Source organism: Notamacropus eugenii, chromosome 2, assembly GCF_028372415.1.
Source record: "Notamacropus eugenii isolate mMacEug1 chromosome 2, mMacEug1.pri_v2, whole genome shotgun sequence".
In the NCBI taxonomy this organism is placed as follows: domain Eukaryota; kingdom Metazoa; phylum Chordata; class Mammalia; order Diprotodontia; family Macropodidae; genus Notamacropus; species Notamacropus eugenii.
This window is the reverse complement of record NC_092873.1, coordinates 191,475,749-191,498,435: the sequence shown is the minus strand read 5'-3', so window position 1 is coordinate 191,498,435 and position 22,687 is coordinate 191,475,749. Positions and strand designations below refer to the sequence as shown.

General features: G+C 35.3%; 1 protein-coding gene across 5 annotated transcripts in view; it reads left to right on the top strand.

Moving 5' to 3' along the window:
• The window catches only part of REV3L (REV3 like, DNA directed polymerase zeta catalytic subunit), a 263,108-nt gene that overhangs the window by 167,579 nt on the left and 72,842 nt on the right, over positions 1–22,687 (top strand). For 4 of the 5 annotated variants that reach the window (XM_072637634.1, XM_072637633.1, XM_072637635.1 and 1 more), the window contains exons 18-20: positions 7,372–7,564; positions 8,499–8,610; positions 20,604–20,719. In XM_072637634.1, the coding sequence (XP_072493735.1) occupies positions 7,372–7,564; positions 8,499–8,610; positions 20,604–20,719 (421 nt within the window). Of the gene's footprint in view, positions 1–7,371; positions 7,565–8,498; positions 8,611–17,496; positions 19,544–20,603; positions 20,720–22,687 lie in introns of those variants that run through there. The other variant, XM_072637637.1, reaches the window with a different exon arrangement.

Below are 22,687 nucleotides of genomic sequence, written 5' to 3'. Positions count from 1 at the left end.
TCAATTCCAGTAAACCACAAGCTCTTCTAGGACCAAAAGTCTGAAAAGGTTTCAGTTATAGTTCCAGTGATAGATTGTGTCAACTTACCAAGAACCAACCTAGCTAAACATAGACAGACTCTTCACCGTTAGATTAATGTGATCATCACAATGTGATGAATTCCTTGACCGTGACAAACTATGAAATAAAGGAAAATACAAAATGGCTATGAGTTGCCCCTTTCTACTTCTGTGGTGTTGTTAGCAAAATGATGGAAAAGGAGGTGGAGGGAGCTAAGAATCATATAATTTTAGATCATGTATTATAAACAGTAAACTAATGGTGCTTTATCTGTGAGATCTTTGTCTATGACCAATAAGTCAGTGTGTTGTTAGCAGACAAACTGAACCATATCAGTATATCATTCTCACTGTGAGTGATGCCAGGCAACATTAGGGAAATTGCAGTAAATAGAAGGATGACCTGTAGGTTCTCTTTGTAATTGATTTCATCATGTGGCCAAAAGCAAGGAGACAATTCAGTGGTTATCTGGTTGTCTCATCTTGCAGTGCTCATAAGGAGCATTATCACTACCGTGATAAACATAGTTTATTTTCCAACACATTCTTCAGAAGATGAAGTGGCATTATAAATTTCTGGCAAATAAAATTTCTATGAAGAACTTAACAAAAGCTGCCAAACAAGTAAATCCAATGCAAAGGTGAATATAGTAAATGATTGTGAAAAATACAGATCAGAATTAGGAAACAAAAGAGTTGGGAGATTTTAGACTATTTAGAAATTTCCCTCTATATGTCCTGATCACCCTTCTTTAAGAAGAATTGGAAGGTACTGCAGTTGGTGAGTTTTAAACAGGATCATAACAAATGAAATACACCATTTCTTAACACCTGGTTATCAATGTGAATGTCATTTCCAAGTCAGCTACATTCATGGTTCAGACCATAAATTTATTAAAGTGAAGATAAAAATCAAGTAGAAGAAAACATAAAGTGAAAGATACTGGAAAGGATAAAACAGTGGTTCTGTTGACCATTTAGTTTAGTCTATATAAAATAATCACAACAAGGAAGCAAAAAATATATAGAAATCACCTTAGCCTTGCAAACACCTTTATCTCCTTGCCAAACAAAAAGACTTGACAGCCAAGGAAAACACTGATTTAAAGTATAAACTCATTTGCAAAATATACAGAGGGAAATGATGAATGATTATTAATACAGCTATATGAAACAGCAAGGCATGGTGGAGGGGAAAGCAAATCTACACAAAATTTGGGGTGAGACCCAAGTAACCAGACCATACTAAGTGCATTTATAGAATAAAGTAGGAGGACAGAAACAAAAAATTAGAACAAATCTGCCAGTATTTTTATAGTAATTCAATTTCATGATCTAGTACAACGAAACCACCTTATTTCGATGCTTAATACTTCAGTCTAAAATGACTTTGCTGTATGAGAAAATGGAGTTGTCACTTAAGAAAATGAAGTCAACAAGAGTAACTTAACTAGAAAAGGATACACAGAAGAAATCCATGCTGAAGGCAATAAAATTTTGAAAACATCAGGGGTAGAAGATGAATAAATTTTCAAGATACCTGAAAAAGAGGTAGATACTTTTAAGATGAAATGTTATTATTTAAAAAAGACATCAGTACCTACCTGTCACTATGCTTTTTTTTCATTTATAAAATTCTTGTGAAAATGATCTCTATACATGTATCGAGGGTAATCTTAATGAAAGTAAGAGAATGGAAGAGGCAGATTCTATAGCAGGACACATCTTCATTGTCAAAGAATTGAATAGAACAGAGACCATACTTGATTACACTATATTTATTTTGTTCTTTTTTAAGCCAAAACTTCCTAGAGCAAAATTCATTCTTAAAGACTGTTTTCCAACAAGGTATGACTTTAGTATACATTAAGATCATATGAGATTCTTTGTTAGATACAATAAGAGATCATTTTGTTCATTGATCTTCTATCTATATCATATAAATCAAAAGACATGGAGGTCTGTGCAGACTAAAGTTATTAACCATGGTCATTCATTGTATCCTGTGCACAGTTCAAATGAAAGAATTTTCTATAGATGATAAAGTTCTCCAAAATACTGCAGGACCTGCTTAACAAAATCCATGGCCACTCAAAAAAAATTTTGCCTAACCATCCATACAGGAAAAAAACAAATGAATGACGTGTACCTATTGTTCTGACTATTGACATACACCTGAATGAGCTGTCTATCAGCACACTCATATTGAACTGAAACTAAATAGTGAACTTAACCTAAAATTGCATAAATGAAAGTGAGTGGGGTTATATTTGAGAAATTATACTTTCAGTGATCTAAACTTATCCCTAGAACTAAAACTTTAATGCCAATATTCAGGCAGTAATTTGAAATGGCTGCAAGTTCTAAACCCAATACTCTCCAAAGAATCAACCTTGTAGGCAACCCAAAAGGCAATTGAGATATGCATGTCAGGAGCAGGCTAAAGCATACTACCAACAATAGAACAATAGTGAATTCAAGAAGTGCTGTATTATCATCCAGAGCATATATATGATCAAAAAAGGAGGTGGGCTAGTTTCATAGAAAAAGCAAAGGATAATATCCCAGTAATGGTATCCACCGAATGTCAAAACTAGCCCAATGAATACTTCACATAGGAAGAATTTTTGGATGGAGCCTAGATTGCACAGATGAGTTTCAGTCCATACTTTTGGAGGTAATATCCATGTCAATGAAATCATAGATTAATTGACATTCTTACTATTATAATAAATACATATTTAAAAGGGGAAAGTCTCAGAAGCAGGATTTCACTGTTGAGACTAATTTGTATTATCATATCTGTATTTTAGGGTCTGGTTCAGGTGTTCTTACTGATTTCATTTTCTTAAGTGCACAATTTAGCATGGTGGCACCCAAGATGTGGAGTCCAAATGAAATGATTCTAATGTCATAGTTGATGTGTAAATATAAGTCTTTCACTACTGAAATTCAGTTTAAAAAGACCAAAATAAATTAAAAGCTAAATGACCTTTTTAAAAAACCCCTTTTAGGCATTCAACAGTAACATTGTTATGTGTTTATTACAAAGTTGGAACCTGGTGCTAGTGAGATATTCTTTTCAGGTTGGCCCTTGCAATTCTCAATAGAAGGGGCCCTGTGTCCCTGATACCACAAATACCAGCAATTGACCACCTACCACCAATGGATAGGTAAGCCCAATAGCCCCAGGAGTAGGAGTAGGAGTAACCCCAGAGTTGATGAACTCTGGTGCTATCAGTACAGCTGCCATAATCCTTGTACAAGGGACAACCCTTGTAGAGATACCACCTGGCAACTACCTTTGCGGGTGCTACAGCCCTTACCTTCTCAGCCTTCATAAATTATCACCACCAAAGTTCTTGTCATTATCAGATTGTTCAGTATCAGAAATAGAGATGTGTTGTTCAGGGAAATTAATAATGCTATCCACTTTGCTGTTACACCCTAACTTCCACCAGACCTTTCCATCTGACTTACTGCTGAAACTTTCTGTAAGTGTTGTCTTGCCCCTATTAGAATGTGAGTTCCTAGGAGTAGTAAATGTCTTGTTTTTCTATTTGTATTCCCAGAACTTAGTACAATGCCTCTTTATACATAGTAAGTACCTATTAAATGCTTTTTCATTCATTCAGGATCACCAAGTCAGTCTCTTTAATACTAGGTTAATATCACTATGTTAATGCATATAATATCTAGCCAACTATCTTTCAGATTTGTGTTGTTGGATAATTGTAGGAACTAAGGTTAAAATACCTGAGTGGATTTCCTCATATTGATGACTATTACTATAAAGCTACTCAAATCAGATATTGTACTGTCAGTAGGTCAGTAGCCATAGACAGGTCAAGCAGATAGCAACAATAAATCGTTAATATTTGTGTAGTAATTTAATTGAGGGTCTCATTAACTATCTTGCACTTAACATATAAAAGTTTTACGTATAGACAAATTAAGTTCTAGAAGGGCTGGACAAGTGGCCTCACCAAAAAAATCCCTATTACTTTATATCTATTGGCTAATGCTTGAAATTTTACTGGTTAGAGCTTTATCCCTTTAGCTCAAAGCTCTGATTCCTGATAAAATGTAGATATCCCTGATGGAGTTAATACATTACTATTATTAGCTATTTTCATCTTAGTGTGAATGATGGATCTGGTAGCAGGTTTTTACATGGAGATCATTGGAAAAAGACTGAGGGTACTACATACTAGAGAGCATCTGAGAAAACTGCAAGAGTGGGACTGAATACATTGTCTTGTTTCACTGTTTTTCCTAGAGTTATCCCAGTCATTAAAAAAACATGGAATTTATATAATTTATGAGAAAGATATCAAATTCATTTACATTTATAGCTGAAGATTTGAACTTAAAATCATAGAACTATAGAGCTGAAAGGAATCTCAGTGATCAACTTTTTCATATGCATATGTGACCAGTCTTATTTCAGCCTTTTCATAAGCATATAATGAAACTGAGAACCAGAATGCTCAATAACTATCCAAAGTCATGTAGGTAATGAGCAGTAGAGTTGGGAGTGGAATCCATATTTCTTGATTCTATATTTGTACTGTTTTCCAGCTTCCCTTAATGTGTTTTCTTTCCAAGTGAGAATTTAAATTTCTAGAGGTACTGAATTCAAATGTATGCATAATAGTTCTCGATCATCATAACACTTGTTTTCTTACAATTCTAACTCAAAACTAAAGGGCAATATTGTTCAAGTAGTTAATACTGATCTAACAAAATTTATCTCCCTTTGGCCAATTAAAACCTTGCACAAAATTTTTTGCTTTTCCTTTTATCATTTAAAAACAAATTTTTCATTTTCATATCTAATTGTTAGTTTTGTCAACTTCCATCATCCCAGTTTAGATAGTATATACACTGATCTGTCAGCCTAACCAGAGAAGGCCTTTTGGCTCTTTCCTCTGGTGTAACTTGGAACATCATCGAAGTGACACCTAGTGGCCAGAAGTAGGAAGCTCATTCCACCTATTTTCTTCCCACTTAAGCAGGTTACACATAGCTGCGTTATCCCTTTTTCCTCTGTCTTTCACCACTCATATCTTAGTTTTCTCTGGACATAATATGATTTTCCTGTTAAAATGTGATTCTCAAAACTGGGAGGAATTGAGCTGCTAGCAGAGAAAATCAAATACCTACCTTACTCTGGGCATTCCATACATTATTCCTAAAATAAAACCCATTTTTAATACCAATATTCAGGTAGTAATTTGAAATGGCTGCACATCCTAAATTCAACACTCTCTAAAGAATCAATATTGTAGGCATCCCAAAAGACAACTGAGATATGCATGGCAGGAGTAGGCTAAAGCATATTACCAACAATAGAACAATAGTGAATTCAAGAAGTGCTGTCATTATCATCCAGAGCATATATATGATCAAAAAAGGAGGTGGGCTAGTTATATAGAAAAAGCAAAGAATAATATCCCAGTAGTGGTATCCATCAAATGTCAAAATTAACCCAATGAATACTTCACATAGGAAGAATTTATGGATGGGGACTAGATTGTAACCTAAGTGTACGTTCATATTAAGCTGAAGCTAAAGTTAAAGCTAAGCTCACATTAGATTTTTTTGACAGCTGTATCATATTTTATCAAAATTTTGTCTTTTGTTTTAAGCATATACTTTATTGAACTCTTTTTAAAGTGGTTGATATACCATTAACAACAGTGAGTCAGAAATCAAACAAGAGAGAAGGGCACAAGACAAATTAGTTTTTATTTCGTGAAACTGAAAAGCTTTTGCATAAAGTAAATTAATGCATGTAGGATAAGGAAAGAAAGTAGCCAACTAGGAAAAAGATCTTTATGGCAAGTATTTCTGATGAAGCCTTGGTGATTATAAAGAATTAATACCAGTATATAAAAGCAAAAGGCCTTGACATAGTGCAGACTGCCATATGAAAGAATGCTCCACATTATGAATAAAAGAAATATAAATTAAAAAACTCCCTTCAGCACATTAGCAAAGAAGACAAAAGATAAAAAGTCAATTTTAGAGGGGTTGTGGGAAGACAAGCATACTAATGGATTTATTGGTGAAACTGTGAATTAGTAGTTTTCTTCAAAGTAGCTTAAAATTATGCAAATAAAGTAGCTAAAATGTCCATCCTTTTTGACCCAAAGATTGCACTACTAAGCATATAACTCAAGAAAATCATTGATAAAAAGAAGATCCCCCATATAAGACAAATTTTTATAGCAACACTTTGTGGTAGCAAACAATTGGAAACAAAGTAGGTGGTCATCAGTGGGGAATGACTAAATAAAATGTGGTTCACAAACATAAGGATGAATAGAGAGAAATATGAAAAGATTCTCATAAAGTGATACAAAAATGAGCTAAGTAAACAATACATATAATGACTGCAACAATGAAAATGGAAAGAACAACCAGTATAAAATAATCGAAAATGAGTGTGGCAAATTACAAAGATGATGATTTGGCCCACAGAAGAGATGAGAAGACATCTCTCCCCGCTCCCTTGCAATGGTGGAAAACTTGGCATGTAATGTCAAAGTTTTTTAATATATTGATTTACTGAAACTTTTTCTTTTTTTAAAAAAAAGTTTTGTTATAAGTGATGGCTCACTGGGAGGGGAAGGAAGAGGCAATATGAAAACAAAGGTATCACTAAAAATTTATCTGAAGTTACTATTAAAAATTACCAAGTTTGGTCCCAGAGAAGAGAAGAGAAAGTGTACCATCCTCCCTTCTCTGCAGAGCTAAGGATCTCTAGGTGTAGAATATATCTGACATATACTATCAGACTCAGTTGATATACTCATTAATTTATTAAACTGCTCTTTTCCCCTCTTATTCTTTGTTGCAAGGAATGGAGTATTAAGACCCTTAAAGAATGATTTGCAGAAAGAAACAACAATGGAAAATATTCTAAACACTATCTAGAAGTGTTTTAATTATTCAAGAGATGCCACATCTTCTAAGTAATAAAAATAAGGAAGGAGAAATAATGGATATATATGCATATACATATATAGATGTATTTTTCTATTTAATAGCTGGAACTTATATAGCAATTTAAAACTTGCAAAGTACTTTATATATATTAACATTTATGTATACATGCATATTATATATATCAACACATACAAGTATACATCCTTGTGTATATATAAAAATCAAAATTATGCAAAAATAGTATATCAGGATTTTTAAAAAATTCTTATTATGATGCCTTTTTTTCAATATTGTCAACATTTTTCAACATGTCAACATGACTCAATGATGAACACATTTCTTGTTTCTATTTTGTAGATTCAAAATCTGACACTCATCAGTGTGGAGTTGCATGCTCGAACCAGACGAGATTTGGAACCAGATCCTGAATTTGATCCTATATGTGCTTTGTTCTACTCTATCTCATCAGATACAGCACTACCAGATACAGATAAAACAGAACTCACAGGTGTAATCGTAATTGATAAAGACAGCACAATCTCCAGCCAAGGTACTTTTAACTTTTATTTGTTGCATAACTATAGATAAATGATAATATTGCCCAAGCCACACCTGAATTTTAGAAGGACTCCATGAAAGGAGGGAGTCTTCCTGCTGAAGATCTACTCTTACTCTTTAAAGGGTAAGCTAATTCAAAATTTTTGCTTAAGAGCCTAGAACTAAAACTTAAGCCACAGTTTTACCATACTTATTTAAATATCAGTAAAGGCAGAAAAGTATAAAATATTGAAATTCTAATAGTGTGCATAACTATGTAACTGATCGTTGTAAAAAATAGTATATAAAAATTTGTATTGTGAACACTCTACCCTCCCCTCTGTGTGCATGAAAATTACAGCATGTAAATGACATCCCATACCCATTACTGTATCATTTGTCTGCTTTATCATTCATTTATGTACTGGATTATCCTGCTAATATAATCTGCTTTTGGAAATTACTATAAGGAATTCATTAAATCTATTAATTTTCTTTTTCATCTCTTCATGGAAATATGCATTTTAAGTCTAAAAACACATTATCTACCTTGTAAATTATTTTGGAGAACACTGGATTGTTTCTCTACAGTTTTACATGGTAACCATTCTGTAGAGCCACTGCATTAAATCAATAGGAGGAAAAATACGTGAAATGAATATAACTATAGTTATTACAATATTCTGTTTCAGGAGTAATTCCGACCACAGAAAAGAATGATAGGCAGAAGCAAAATAATGAATTTACTGAATTCTATTTTCATAGAAATAGAAAGTTTTAAAATGCGTTTGTATCTTACAGCACGTATTAAAAATTTTGGTTAAATGGATTATATTTTTGTGTTAAGAAAGATTATTGTAGTGAAGAGATTCTGGTAACTATATTTTAAAATAAAGCTAAAAGAACTTACAGAATGACATATAGTAAATATTTTATTTGTTTGTTAGGTATCAGAAACCAAACTCCATTACTTATTCGTTCTGGAATTACAAGATTAGAAGTCACCTATGCTGCTGATGAAAAGGCACTTTTCCAAGAGATAGTAAATATAATTAAAAGGTATTGTTTTATATGTTACAATTTTCTTTTTTCTCTTTTTTTGCTCAAAACAGTCTAATAGTTCTGTCAGATTCTTACTGAAAAAATTTGTTAGTGTGAAAACTGTATGTTATAGTTATTTTCTTCCACTCCTATCTCCCAGACGATCAGAGTTTGTCTGAGAATAAAACTATTACTCTGTTCTGCTTCTCTTCTGATTTCTTACCTACTGTTTGGAGGGCAGTTAAGAGTATATGTCATCTTTAAAAAAAAAATAAGAAAAACCTTCCTCCTCTCCCCCCTCATCATTGTAGTTCTCAAGTCTGGTGTACATTCCATTTACACAAAACCAGCCCCTCACAATGATGTTACCATTAAATTTTAAGTGTTAACTATTTACTTAATAAGGCAAAATCACAAATCAGCAGTATATCATAGCTACTATAAAGCAAATGCAAGAATAATCAGAATATCAGATTTACACATAAACCTGGTCCACACTCTCCCACCATGTCCTTGTTATCTGTACAGGGGAATAGATACATAGTAAAAGAAATATGGCAGGGAGGCATGTGAGTAATATATGTATAAAGGGCAGGCTCTGATGTCATTGGTCTATTTAGGACCATTTTTCTGTTGCCTTCTCTTCTGGTCTTTACTCTTCTGCTAGCCAAATCCTCTCTCAAGCTGATAAAGCAGTTTTGAGCTCTTTTAACTTCCAGTCCTTTAAGCCAAAGAACTAAAAAGTTTATTAAGCTGGCCCTCTCTGGGTATTGCACACAAACCCAGCCAGCTCTTCACTCACCACAATTCTGCATCATCCAATCAGTTGTCAGCCTATTTATCTAAGGAAAGATCAGCTGCAAACCTTTTAATTTCTCCTTTCTGCTTTTCCCTCAAACCATAGGGGGCAGCAAAGAGCAATAGGCCTCTGTGAAAGGCTTCTCCTTTCTTAAACTGTAGATGGTGCTAGAGGGCAATAGCTGACATTAGAGTGTCTGATTTCAGTTCTCTTCCCTTGAAAATCCCACTTGTCAGCTGGCTCCCTCCTATGGTCTCCTGAAGGAACTCTGTGAGCTCTGGCTTTTCCATCCCTGCTAAGTTTTTCTTCCTGCCTAGTTCTTCCATATTTGCCAGCTCTTCACTGTCCACCCATCTTTTTCACTATTTTCAGTAGCTCAAGATATTCCTGGTCCTCAGTTATTCCTCTTTTTCTAATGATGTAAAAACTCAACTGCCCATTTTCATCTCACAGTCTCCATTTATTATTTTATAAGTTTTAGCTTTGGAAGCCTTCGAAACAGTTTTATGGACAAGTTGAGGGACCCAGTGCCCTAACGTCCTTTGCTATTTCTCAGTCCTCAGACTTGTCCAATGAATATACTGTGCTTCTTTACCTTAGCATTTTTTAAGTGTATAGTTCAGAAAAATTATCTTCCTGCTACTTTGAGGCACAAAACTTCACACAAAAAAGGAGCAGCATCTTATACCCTTTACAAGGTGACTTAAGCCATATTACTTATGCAAAAAGTTCATTTTCTGCCCCTTCTAACAACCAAACTACTCACATCTTTTCTGAATCCATGCCTTTTGCGCGTGGATTTTTTAAAATAGTTTTTAATTAAACAAAAGGTATTTTTTCTGTCTCCTGTGACCACCAACCTGTTCACTTATGAAAAAGCCATTACATTCTTCTCAATTTATTCCATCTTTGTTATGAAAAAGAACTTTTTTTGTCCTTTTCAGCAGCCTTAACAGCTGTAACAGCAAAGACCCTGGCATACACAGGAGGGCTTACTGTACAAGTTCTTAGATCTGCTTTTCTAAAAGGAAAGCAACTTTTGAGGGGTCCACAATCTACTTTAATCAAACATATATCATTCACTTACTTCAGGGGAAAAAGTCAGCACCCTGAACTTCAGAACATATACAAACAGACAAATAAAGACCAACAGACAGGGCTTCCAACTATCTGACTGTTGACCATAAGCAATACTTAACAGTTACCAGAGAGAGAAGCACCAGTATCTGGATTTTCAAGGGGTGTTGGAGGGGTCCTTAGCAGCTACCCAGAGTCTCATCTGGCCAAACAAACACTTCCAGTGAGTAAACCCCCAAAACAAAACCTCACCTCACAGTATATATACACTTTCAGAGCCAGAGGGCATCACAACCCTTGAAAACCAGTGCCTCATTAGAAATTAACAAAAGGTGTGGGCCTTCCTACAAAACAGATCTCCACTAATCAAGGTTCCCTTAATGGGCAGGCCCATTAATATGGGGGGAAATCATTAGCTCTCATAGTTAACTGCTCACATCTTAAAGGGACAGTATTTTACACACATAGCACAAAGTGGGCCTAAAAGATGATGGCAGCAAAAGTTGTATATAGGATCCTTAAAGAATGCTTTGCAGAAAGAAGCAACAACAGAAAAAATTCTAAACACTGTCTAGAAATGTTTTAATTATTCAAGAGATGCCACATCTTCTAAGGAATAAGAATAATTCTACTAAATTTTAAAGCATCAAAATTTCCCTTCCTCTGAGTTCAGTTTCAGTTTGGTATGCTATTTAGTCAACAATTTTGTTAAAAGATTTTAGCTAATGTTAAAATTTTTTTCTCTCTGTGGTTTTCATTTCTGTTTTGATCATAACCACTGGCATCTATAGAATTCTGCCAGATTTAAATAATCTTGGAAGCCCAAGCCATCCAACTCACTAACATCCTTAAATGGCAGGTGTCATTTATGGAAGAAGTTCTCTGCCTTTTCAGTTCTGGAGAGAAATGGGAAGAGGAGTGGGATCTGTTCTCAGAGAATAGTAAAAGGAATTTAAAGTTAGATCCTCCTGCCCTTCTAGTGAGAGAAGAAAAGAAAGTCTCTGCCTTTCTGGAGAACAAGGAACACTTGAATCCTTTATTCTACCTGAGTAGAGTCAGGCACAGATAACTCAGTGCTAGAGATTAAGTTTCATGGTGTAGGGAAAGATGTATTCCCTAGCTTCCTAATTTCTTAGTTTGGACTCAATTTCCAATAGACTCAATAGGAAATTGATTTTTTTGTTTGTTTGTTTTAAGACGTCTGGAAAACTAAACAAAAACTAACCTAGGTATCTTACTGCCATTTTATGAAGTTTTTCTATTATGTAATAATGCATTCTGAATTCCAAACCACCAATTTACAAGCTATTAGACTATATATAATCTGTCTGTAATTTGATCGGTTTTCTAGATTGCCATGGCACAGTAATTGCTAATGGCACAGTATTATTGTCAATACTATTTCATGCATAGTTTGTAAATTTATTTTTTCAATTACCAAGCATTTATTTTCTCTCCCTCCAATCCCAATTCAAAAAGAAAAACAAAACCTTTGTAACACATATGCATTGTCGAGCAAAACAAATTTCTATACTGTCCATGCATAAAAATGTGTATTTCTTTCTGCATCTTGAATCCTTCTCTTAGGAGGTACGTAGCATAGATCATCATTAGTCCTCTGGAATCATGATTGTTCATTGAACTGATCAGAACTTTTTAAGTCTTTCAAAATTTTATGACTTTATGGTGTCATTTTTATTTAAATTGATTTCCTGTTTTTCTCATTTCACTCTGCATCAGTTCATACAAGTTTTTCTAGTTCATGCAAGTTTTCTCTGAATCCATCCCTTTTGTCATTTCTGATGGCACAGTAGTATTCCATTGCATTCATATAACAAAATTAGTCCAGCCATTCCCCTACTAACTGGCACCCTCTCACTTTCTATTTCTTTGACAAAAAAGAACAATTATAGATGTTTGTACATGTGTACATCCTTTGATTTCTGTGGGTTTTAGGCCTAGTAGAGGTATCTCATGGTCAAAGGATATGTAGATTTTAGTGCCTTTTTGGGTATATCTCTGAATTGCTTTCCAGAATGACTGGACCATTCTGCAGCGATGTGATCTATATTTTTTATACTCAGTTGAATGATGTGATATTTCATATTAACAGCTTATTAATTTTAATGGTCATTAACAAAAATATAAGGAAGATTATAAAAATAACCATATACACCCCAATATATAGTAATTCTTGCTAGCCACAGGCATCTCCAGCCTTCAATTCTTTACTAATTTATGCTTTTTCTCCATTGCCTGATTTAGTCATTTAACTACCTCAGACAAACTGGAAAATGCTCCCTTAGAGTCTGAAGTTATTTAAGTTATTAGCTTTAGCTTGTGCATTTTGTTACCTTAGACAACTGCTTAGTTTGCTTTGTATTTTAGTTGACCTGTTTCCTATTTAGAGGGAAAAAAAGTGTTTTTAACCAAGAGAAGTGTTTTCTGCAAAATGATAAATTGAATTAAATGATACAACATCAAAACAGTTACTATCCACTGATTTAGTAAAAGTAAAGTAAGATTTTTTTGTAGCCAGAGGATTGGTATTACTGAGTCTTCACAGTATCCATACTGCTTTTCATTTTTTTCAAAGAAGGTATCTGCAACATATAAAAGATTTCCATTACCCACACTCCTATTTCAGCCAACAGTGGTAGCGAAAGGCACATAAGAACTTAAATCAGTACCAATATGTGTATGAAAGCATATGCCCAATAATGTCACTAGAAATTGTACTTTTTTTCTTCCTATTTAGGCATTTTCCCAACAGAAGGAATATCTTCCAGGACTGAGAATTCTGTCTGTCTTTTGCAGGTGCAAAACTTTTCCCAAATGTTTCCTCTAAGAACCTAAATTACACATTGATTATGAAAATATGACAAATTTAAATTGTGAAAAGTAACTTTGGGCTCTTATTATCAGACAAATACCATATGAACAGTAGAAAGAGATGAAAAATGTTTAAGTATCAAAATGTTAATCCTACAATAACTTTTCACTTCTATATCTTCATACTAAAAAGCGTATTTTCCCATATTCAATCCTTATGCAACATATGGCAAACACAAAGAAGTAAGTAATGTGGCAATGGAAGAGCCACCATGGGACTAAGGAGAGCTTTATTCCATGTGATGTTTTTAGATACATAAGACATAGAAATTATCTAGAGATGTGCTACAGTTTGACTAGTTGTTCTATCACCTCTAAGACTATAGTGATTTGCTTAACTATGGTGTTATTATATTTAGCTTTTTTCAGAGCAAAATCAGACCAAGCCTTGTAGTCCCTGCTATAGTCTTCCAAGACCATAACACCCCTGGGCTTAAAAAATAAATAGGAGAGATAGATGTCAAGAGCATAAGACTATAAGATCTCCATCCTGACACTTTGAAACCCATTCTAAATATGTGAGCTTTGTTTATCATCCTTGCACTTTCCCTAAACCTGGCCTATGCTTTGTTCCCAGGTCCCATATTATTTTGGGGTTAGATGTCTCAGTAGGAGGTCTAGAGCCTGAGGCAGCTTGCAAAGTACTTGTTTAGTGAAATCTTATCATATTTTGTGACTTGACTGGTGTAGAAAGGCAGTTTCGTTGTCAGAGTTAAGACTGAACAACGAAACAGTATTTAAACTTCCACATATAATGTTTCTCCAATGTTCTTTCAAAAGAAAATGAATGTATTGAATGAATTGGCCTTTTAAAGTGGGGTCTGTTTAATATGCATACTTCCTAGATTCCTTCATATCTCAATTCTAGTGCCTTCTCATATCTGTATATGTCTTTTCCTGCCAGTAAGCCTCTCAAGAGCAGAGTCTTGGTTTTTTGTTTCTATCTCTTTTCATCTATCATGGTGCCAACACATGGTAGGTGTTCAGTAAATACTTATTGAATAATGCAGGTGTCCTCAGCATCTCAGGTGTCTAGGTTTTAAATTTTGTGCTCTCAACTTTAAACAGAGCTTCATTTTATCTCATACAAAAGTGATTATTTTTTCTCTTGAAACAGGTTTGCTATATAACCACACTTATATACCTATTTTCTTAACACTGATGTTGAGATCCCCCTGTAAAGTGAATGAAAGCTGGATGACACTTAAATTTTTTTTATCATTTTTAAGATTGAGATAGGAAGTGACTGGTATTAAAAGAATCAGATTTCAATAACTGCAACAGTGTCTTTCTTTGTTATTCCTTAAGGTTCTGTTAATGCACAATGTAACAGATATTTCACCATCTGGTGATCTGCCTACAATCTCTTGTTCTATCAGATGCTTACTCAACCATATAAAACCTGTCACACCCACAAATAGCTATACTGAATATATCTGAGTATTGAAGGTGTTACAGAATCTAATTTGAGGTAGACTCTATTCTCTAATCTCTTCTTTTGTGGAAATACTATTTTCTTAGCTTTCTTTTGAACTAATAATTTAGCAAAAACTATTTAATTTTTATTTTATAACATTAGTTTGCCTCCCTGTAAAAAAAATAAGCATTCTTCAAAACTGGTATGAAAATTTCCAGTGGAATTACAAATAGGCGTTGCTGAGCTGACTGAAACTTAACACAGACTTCTTTTTGTAACTATGTCACTACAATTAGAAATGCGATGCTCTTTTCCTTAATCTTCCAAGTATCACACATCAGCCTCTGTTACCACCTACTCCACTACCTGACCTTCTCCCTTTCCTACTATTTTTCACCTAACTCTCTATCATCACCTATCATCCCTTCAGACTAGTTACAAAATGAACCTTACTTCATGTGGAAAATATGGATATTTCAGAAATGAAGTGAAAGAGAGATTACCATTTTTTCCCCTGTAAAGCATTAAATCCTTGGAAAATAAGGAAACATGGGAATGATATGTAGCCTAGGACATGGTATGATAAGTGACCATATCTAAAAATTATTTCTCTTTCTGAACCTTCAGCCCATTATATCTCTGTTAGGAGGTGGGTATGTGCTTCATGTTAAATATTCTAGAGACATGGTTGTTTGTTGGATTTCTCAACATTCTTAAGTCTTTCAAAGTTTTTCTTTGCAGAGTTGTTGGCTTTCTATAAACAAGTCTCTTGATTCTGCTAACTGAATTAGACATCAGATCCTATTACCCAAGATTCTTTGCAAATAATCTGTCAGTTTTTCTTAAGGCTTAATAGTATCCCATTACATTCATATATCACAGTTTATTCAGCTATTCCCCAGTTGATGGACATTCTATCAGACTCTAGTTCTTTGGTTTTCTTCTGCACCTCCTCCTTTAGGGTCCTCTTCCCCAGCTCAAGATGGAGCAGTTTGTTTTACCTGCAACTGTTTCATCTCAAGTATTGTCATTTTTTTTAAACTGTCCCTGTCCCACTTTCCCTCCAAATTACATCATATTTCTCTGTTTCTTTTGGTGTATTTCTACATGAATCATTTGTGTGTTCAATCCTCCTTTGTCCATTTCAGTTAAGAATGCTGTCTGATGCCTGTTCCCCCACATGCTGTTTCCTCCATGTCTATATAACCTTCTTTTTGTGATCCCCAATTATGAGGACATAGTAAGTTCTACCTTTTCTTCCTTGCTACATTTATTCCTTTTGTGTTCCATTCTCTTCCCTCCCCCCTTAAACTCTCAGAAAAGAACCAATTCATTCCCCCCAGACCCTGTTTTTCTTATTTAACTCAATAACCTTGAAGATATTAAGGACCTGAAGGTACACTTATTTTTTTTCCCCCTTTTTAGTATGTTTACACAATGTTATCATACAACCGTTTCCAGCTGCTCAAATAAATTTACTTTTCTAGATTTCTCTTGATTTCTTGATGCTTTCTTTTCCTCCCCCCCCCACCCCCAGTTCTTACTCAGCTCATTTTTTTCATCAGAAATTCTTGAAAGTCTTCTGTTCTATTAAAGGTGCATTTGTTTCCCTGGGGGATTGTACTCAGTTTTGTGAAGTATTCATTATTCTTGACTGTAACCCCGTATATTTTGTCGTTTAGAATCTTGTATTCCAACTTCATTCCATTTAAAGTAGAAGCTGCTATAGATTGTATGATTCTGATTGTGGGCTTTTGATATTTGAAGTGCTTCTTTTTGCATATTTGCAGTATTTTTTCTTTGACATGAGAGCTTCTGGATTTTGGCTGTGACATTCATGGTGCTTTTCCTTTTAGGGTTTCTTAGAGGAGGTGATCAGCAGATGTTTTCTGTTTTCACTTATATATTTTTATTTTTGAAATGTGGTATCCAGGCTTTTTTTTTTGTCATGGTTTCATAGTTTTCAAGGAGTCTAGTGATCCTTAAATTCTCTCTTCCTTTACCTGTTTATGTATGTATTTACCAGATTATGTATCAGGTATCACATATATTCAGTTTTTATCACCTATATTGTTTTAACATCAGGCTTTGCCCCTGTACTTTTGGCTGGGGTACTTTGTCTTACTCTGCGTCACTTGGGTTTTAGGGCTGGCTTCCATTTCACATGGTTAGGCCCTCCCTGGAGCTTTGAATTGCAGAGTCCTAGATCTTCAGGGAACACTGGAGTTCCTGAGTGCCTGGACTGTTCCAATCTAAACACTGGTCCCTGCAGTTCCCTTGGGGTTTTAGGAGCCTCACTCTAATTATTTCTGACCTCTTTAGACTTTCATACAGGACCATTTTGCTCTTTCTGCCTCCAACCAGAAATCCTGGCACTATATATATATCTCTGCTCTTGCTAGCTGGCTACAGTTATATTTGCCTACATTGGCACTGGGTTTGCTGGTGGCCCTCTTTCCTTTTGCTCTTGGACTAATGACTGACTGTGCAATTCTGGGGTAGAAGAAGTCACTTATATGGTTTCTCTTTGAATTTTTTCTTTTTTTGGAATCATTAATTGGTCTGGTGGGAATTTCAAGTTTTGATGGAAACTGGGCACTTTGCCTCCATTCAGCCAGCCATCTTGGCCATAAGCCCTCCATCAGTCTTTCCACTGTTCTGTGCTACCAAAGAGTTGATTATCAAGCTGGATGACATTGAAAATTATATTTTCTTGGAGGCGGAGCCAAGATGGCGGAGTAACAGGAAGAAGTACAGCCGAGCTCTACCCCACAACTCCTCCAAACAGATCTAGAAAATGCATCAGACCGAGTCCTGATCAGGAAATTCAAGAAAAAAATCACAGTGAGTCATTTTTCCAGCCAAGTTCAGCAGAGGGAGAGACACAAAGAGGTCTGCGGACACTGGGGATGGGGTCTAGCCAGGAATGGCCATGTGGATCATTCAAGCACAGGGAGAGGCTGTGCATCAGGGTAAGAAGAAGTCTCAAATCTAGCAAAGAGGGGCCTAAACTTGTGCAAAGTACAGGAGTAGATGCCAACTGGTAGCTCTGTTGCTCATTATCCAGTCCAAATCACAGATCCAGGACTGACTTAGAAGGGTACCTGCACCTGAGGGTAGAGTCCCAGAGAGAGGAGTGGTCATGGGTGCTTGACTGTGTTTTTAGCAAGGACCAAGTTCAAAAGCAAGTAGCAGCCATGTGACTAACCCCAGGAACAGAGTGGAGTCTCAGTTCTAGCTTCTAACCCAGTCTGAAGCATAAAACCATATAACCAAGCCATTAATTCCACACTAAAGGGGAGCCTGCAGTTCTGTCACCCTGAAGAAGCAGGGCTTTCCAGCTGGTTTACAGTGACTGAGTCCAGTAGCAGTTTCCTGGGACTCCATCCAGAGGCAAGCCCACATGTGTTGCTCAGAAATAAACTCTAATTTGGGAACTTGTCGAAGAGCAGTAATCAGACTTTGCCCTGAATCAGACTATTTGGGATCACTGAAAACTTGCAGGTCCCCAACTTGAACTGTCTCTGAAATCCTTGAGTGATACAAAACCAAGTACCCCAAGAAAAAAGCAGCAAGACCAGCCAAGACATTCTCTCCAGAAGTTTGCAGAGCCCTATTATAACAAAGTCCAAAGTCGGTAAACAGCCTGGAAATTTGAGCAAATGAAAAAGAATCTTACCCTAAAAATTATTGTGACAGGGACACTTCAGATACCAACCCAGAAGAAGAGAATGACTCCAAAATATCTACAAGAAAAAGCTCAAAGAAAAGCTTGTGTATAAGTTAAATGAGAATTCTTAGAAGAGATAAAGCAAGAATTACAAGTTTTAAGATATTTTTGTAAATTAAATAGATTTGTGGAAGAAAGAACTGGAAAGGAAACTAACTGCTTGGCACAAGAGGTACAAAACTATACCCAAGCAACAAACTCCCTAAAAATTAAAATGGGCCAAATTTAAACAAGATGTATCAAAATCAAAAGACTAAAAAAATAAAAGCTGTCTTATAGCAGAAAACCGAAGCAAACAAAAGAAGTCCAGCTGCTCTAGAAAACAGATCAAGAAAAGATAATTTAAGATTACGGATCTATTTGAAACTTACAATCAAACAAAAGAACCTACACTTCATGTTTCAAGAAATTACGAAAGGAAACTACCAAGAACTCTTAGAGCCAGAGGGCAAAGTATAAATAGAAAAAGTCTATCAGTCACCTCTTGAAAGAAACCCCCGAACGAAAACTCCCAGGAACGTTATAGCCAAGATCTGAATAAATAAGCGCTGCTACAAGCAGCCAAAAAGAAAGAATTCAAATGCCAATAAGCCAAATTCAGGATCACACACAGTTTAGTAACCACAATTACATAAAGGAGCAGAGTGCATGGAATATGGTCATCCAAAAAGCAAAGGATATGTATTTACAACCAAGAACTACGTACCCATCAAAACTGAATCTAGTCTTACAGCGTTAAAAAAACTTTAATGAAATAGAAGACTTCCAAGTATTCCTAACAAAAAGATGAAAGCTGCCTAGAAAAAAAACAGGAGTCCAAGAGAAACATAAAAAGGTAACCATGAACATTACAAGGGACTAAGCAAAGATTGTTCCCTGTCGTCATCACGTGACATAGTAGAAGTCTGATTGACTCAAATAACTTGGGAGTAGTTCTCTTATGTCTTAATGATCTTAAAAGAAGAATGGAAACAGAGAGAAAGAGGAATACACTGTGCTGGGAAGGAGAAGAGCAGGGAGGCAGATTAGGGAAAAATCTCACATAATTGTGATGTGCAAGTAGAAATTTATACAAACAAGGAGGAAAGAGTGGTCAGAGCAGGTGACACTTGAGCCTTACTCTCATCTAAACTATTCAAAGGATGGAAGAAAACATACATATGCATGTGTGTGTATGTGTACATATATGTATGTATATGTATATATATGTATACACACACACACAGAGTTGAGCACAGAAATATATTTCACTCAGTGGGTAATAGGAGGGAAAGGGTAGAAGGGGTGGGCAGTGAGAGGGAGGGATTATTCCAAAAAACAAACTTAAGGATGTATGAAAATATTTATAGAAGCACTTTTTGCAGTGACAAAAAATTGGAAACTAAGGGCAATATCCACCACCTGGGGAATGGATGAACAGGCTGCAGTATATAAATGTAATGAAATATTATTGTTTCATAAGAAATAATGAAAGAGATGCTTTCAGAAAAGTTTTAAAATATTTTTATGAACTGATAAAGAGTGAAGTGAGAAGAACTAGGACAATTTATAAAATAACAAAAATATTGTATGATTGAAAGACTTTGGAATTTGATCAGTGTAATGGCTAACCATGATTCCAGAAGACTGATAATGAAACATACTACCCACCTCCTGACAAAGAGGCGATAGACTCAGAGGGCAGAATGTAACATTTTTTTATATAGTCAGTGCAGATATTTGTTTTGCTTTATTGTACGTGTCTATAATTGGGTTTGTTTTTCTTAAGGTTGAAAGTTGACAAGGAAGGGATGTCAAGGAAAAGAAGGTAGACTTTTGTGGAGTGAAAAAAATAAATTTTAAAAAAAGTTTCTTGTCCCATTAGGCAAATGCCTTAGTGTACTAGGTTCTAAGCAACCATGCTTATCTAAATTTTAAAACAAACTGATAGGGAATCTATCAGTGCATAAATTCTAGAAAATTATACTTAGAGAATTTTTTAAGAATTAAGTTGTCTTAGAGCTTTTGTAGGACTTATAAACAGAATTTTTCTTCTACAAGGCATATTCAAAATTAAATTAGTTTGGTTCTTAAATAATTTGTTGCTATCTCTTTAGGTATGATCCTGATATTCTGTTAGGATATGAAATTCAGATGCATTCCTGGGGCTACCTCTTACAAAGGGCTGCTGCATTAAGCGTTGACTTATGTCAGATGATCTCCCGTGTTCCAGGTATTGTGAATCAATTATGGCTTAAATGTATAACAAGGTAAAAGATAAATACAAGCAAAAAATTAAAAAGTGCTATTTTGCTTTAAATCTTCCCCTCTATTTTCTAATTTTGTTTTATTGACAAAAAAGGCACCATAAATTGGATTATCTTCATGTACCAGTCTAAAGGAATATCTGAATTTGAAGGTTATTTCTCAGAGTCCCTGATTCTAATCAAGCTTTCAAAATTACCAGCTCTTTGCAGTAGGTGGTGCAGTGGATAGAGCACCAGTACAGGAGTCAGGAGAACCTGAGTTCAAATCTCATCTCAGATACTTGACACTCACTAGCTGTGTGACCTTGGGCAAGTCACTTAACTCCAATTGCCTCATCCTGGGTCATCTCCAGTCATCCTGATGAATATCTGGTCACTGGATTCCGATGGCTCTGGAGGAGAAGTGAGGCTGGTGACCTGCACAGCCCTCCCTCGCTCAAAACAAAGTCAAGTGCAAGTCATGTCATTATTTCTCTGATGGCAAGGTCTTCTTCGACAACGAAGGACAAACACAACACACTCTTTGTAGTTAGAGAATGTTTACTTAAGTTTCTTTAAGGATGCCACGTTAGAATAGATACTTCTTTGGAGACCAGAAAGCAAGGTGAAAAGTTGAAATGTTAATAAAGCTGATCTCCGAACCATCTGATAGAAAATGATGAGATGACTTTAATTAAACAAGAAAAGTTGGTGAGTGTAAGAATCCTGGATAGCAAATACATCTGAGTTTTATGAGAAGCCAGTTGAATTATATTTCATTTTTTTGCTGTTAGAATTTTCTTCTTTGTCTTTGATTTGATCACAGAATATTTTTTTGAATCAAGAAGGTTTTTGTTTTGTTTTAACCACATTACTAAGAAGAAGGTAGCATGATGTAGTGAAAAGAGCACCAGATCTAGAGTCAGGAAACCTGGATTGACATGCAAGTTCTAACACTTATGTAGCTACTTCACCTTGGGCTTGTCATTAACCTTGTGTCTGTTTCCTCATCTGTAAAACAGGCATGATAATTATTACACTTTCTAATCACAAAGGGAACTGCTGTGGGAAAGGTACAGAACTTAGACCTTTGCCTCGAGGAGGTCAAAGACAAAAAAATATACCAATGTATTCATGGCAGCACTTTCTGTGCTAATAGAGATATAGGAAAGAAAACTAATAAGTGTTCATCAGTTGGTGGATTAGCTAAATAAATTGTAGAATATGAATGTATTGGGATATTCTTGTGATGTAAGAAATAATAAAGGAAGAATTCAGAGACTCATGCAAAGACTTATATAAACTGAGGCAGAATGGAACGTACAGAGTTAGGTAGCAGGAACACCTGGGTTCACATCTCCAGGCACTTACTGCAGTAATGAACCGGAGGTGAGGCTTTGAATGTAAAGTCCTCAGTATACTGGAGGCCAGGGATGTTGGTTGTTTTTGCTGAAGTTGTTTTGCTTTAAATCTTTGTTGCAATAGACAGTACGCTGCATAAGGGGACAGAGGAAAAATATTAGGAATGAATGTAATAGGAAAGCAGAGCATCAGAAATAAAATTAAGGATGTCAGATAAGACATGGTAGTATTCTGACTGCTTTTTTCTTGTGTCATATCTTCATAATTTAAAAAGTAATATTGACTCAAATTTTTTCCTTAATAAGTAGGCTGTTTCTATCTCTTATAGCAGTCTGTCTCTTTACACTGCTTTCTTTTAACAACTAGCAAGAGGGATATGAAACAAGAGCCTTTCCTCCACATGATAGAGGATCCTTCTCAGTGAACTGGAACTGTCTTCTTAACACTAAGAATGTTTAAATACTAGAATGTCCTATTAAGAGAGATCAGAGCATTTCCTATTACTGAAGATTTTTAATGCTAATCCCTTTTCTGTGGCTACCACAGTTGTTTCAATAACTAGTAATGAATCCAGGGAATCTTCTGCTGTGTTC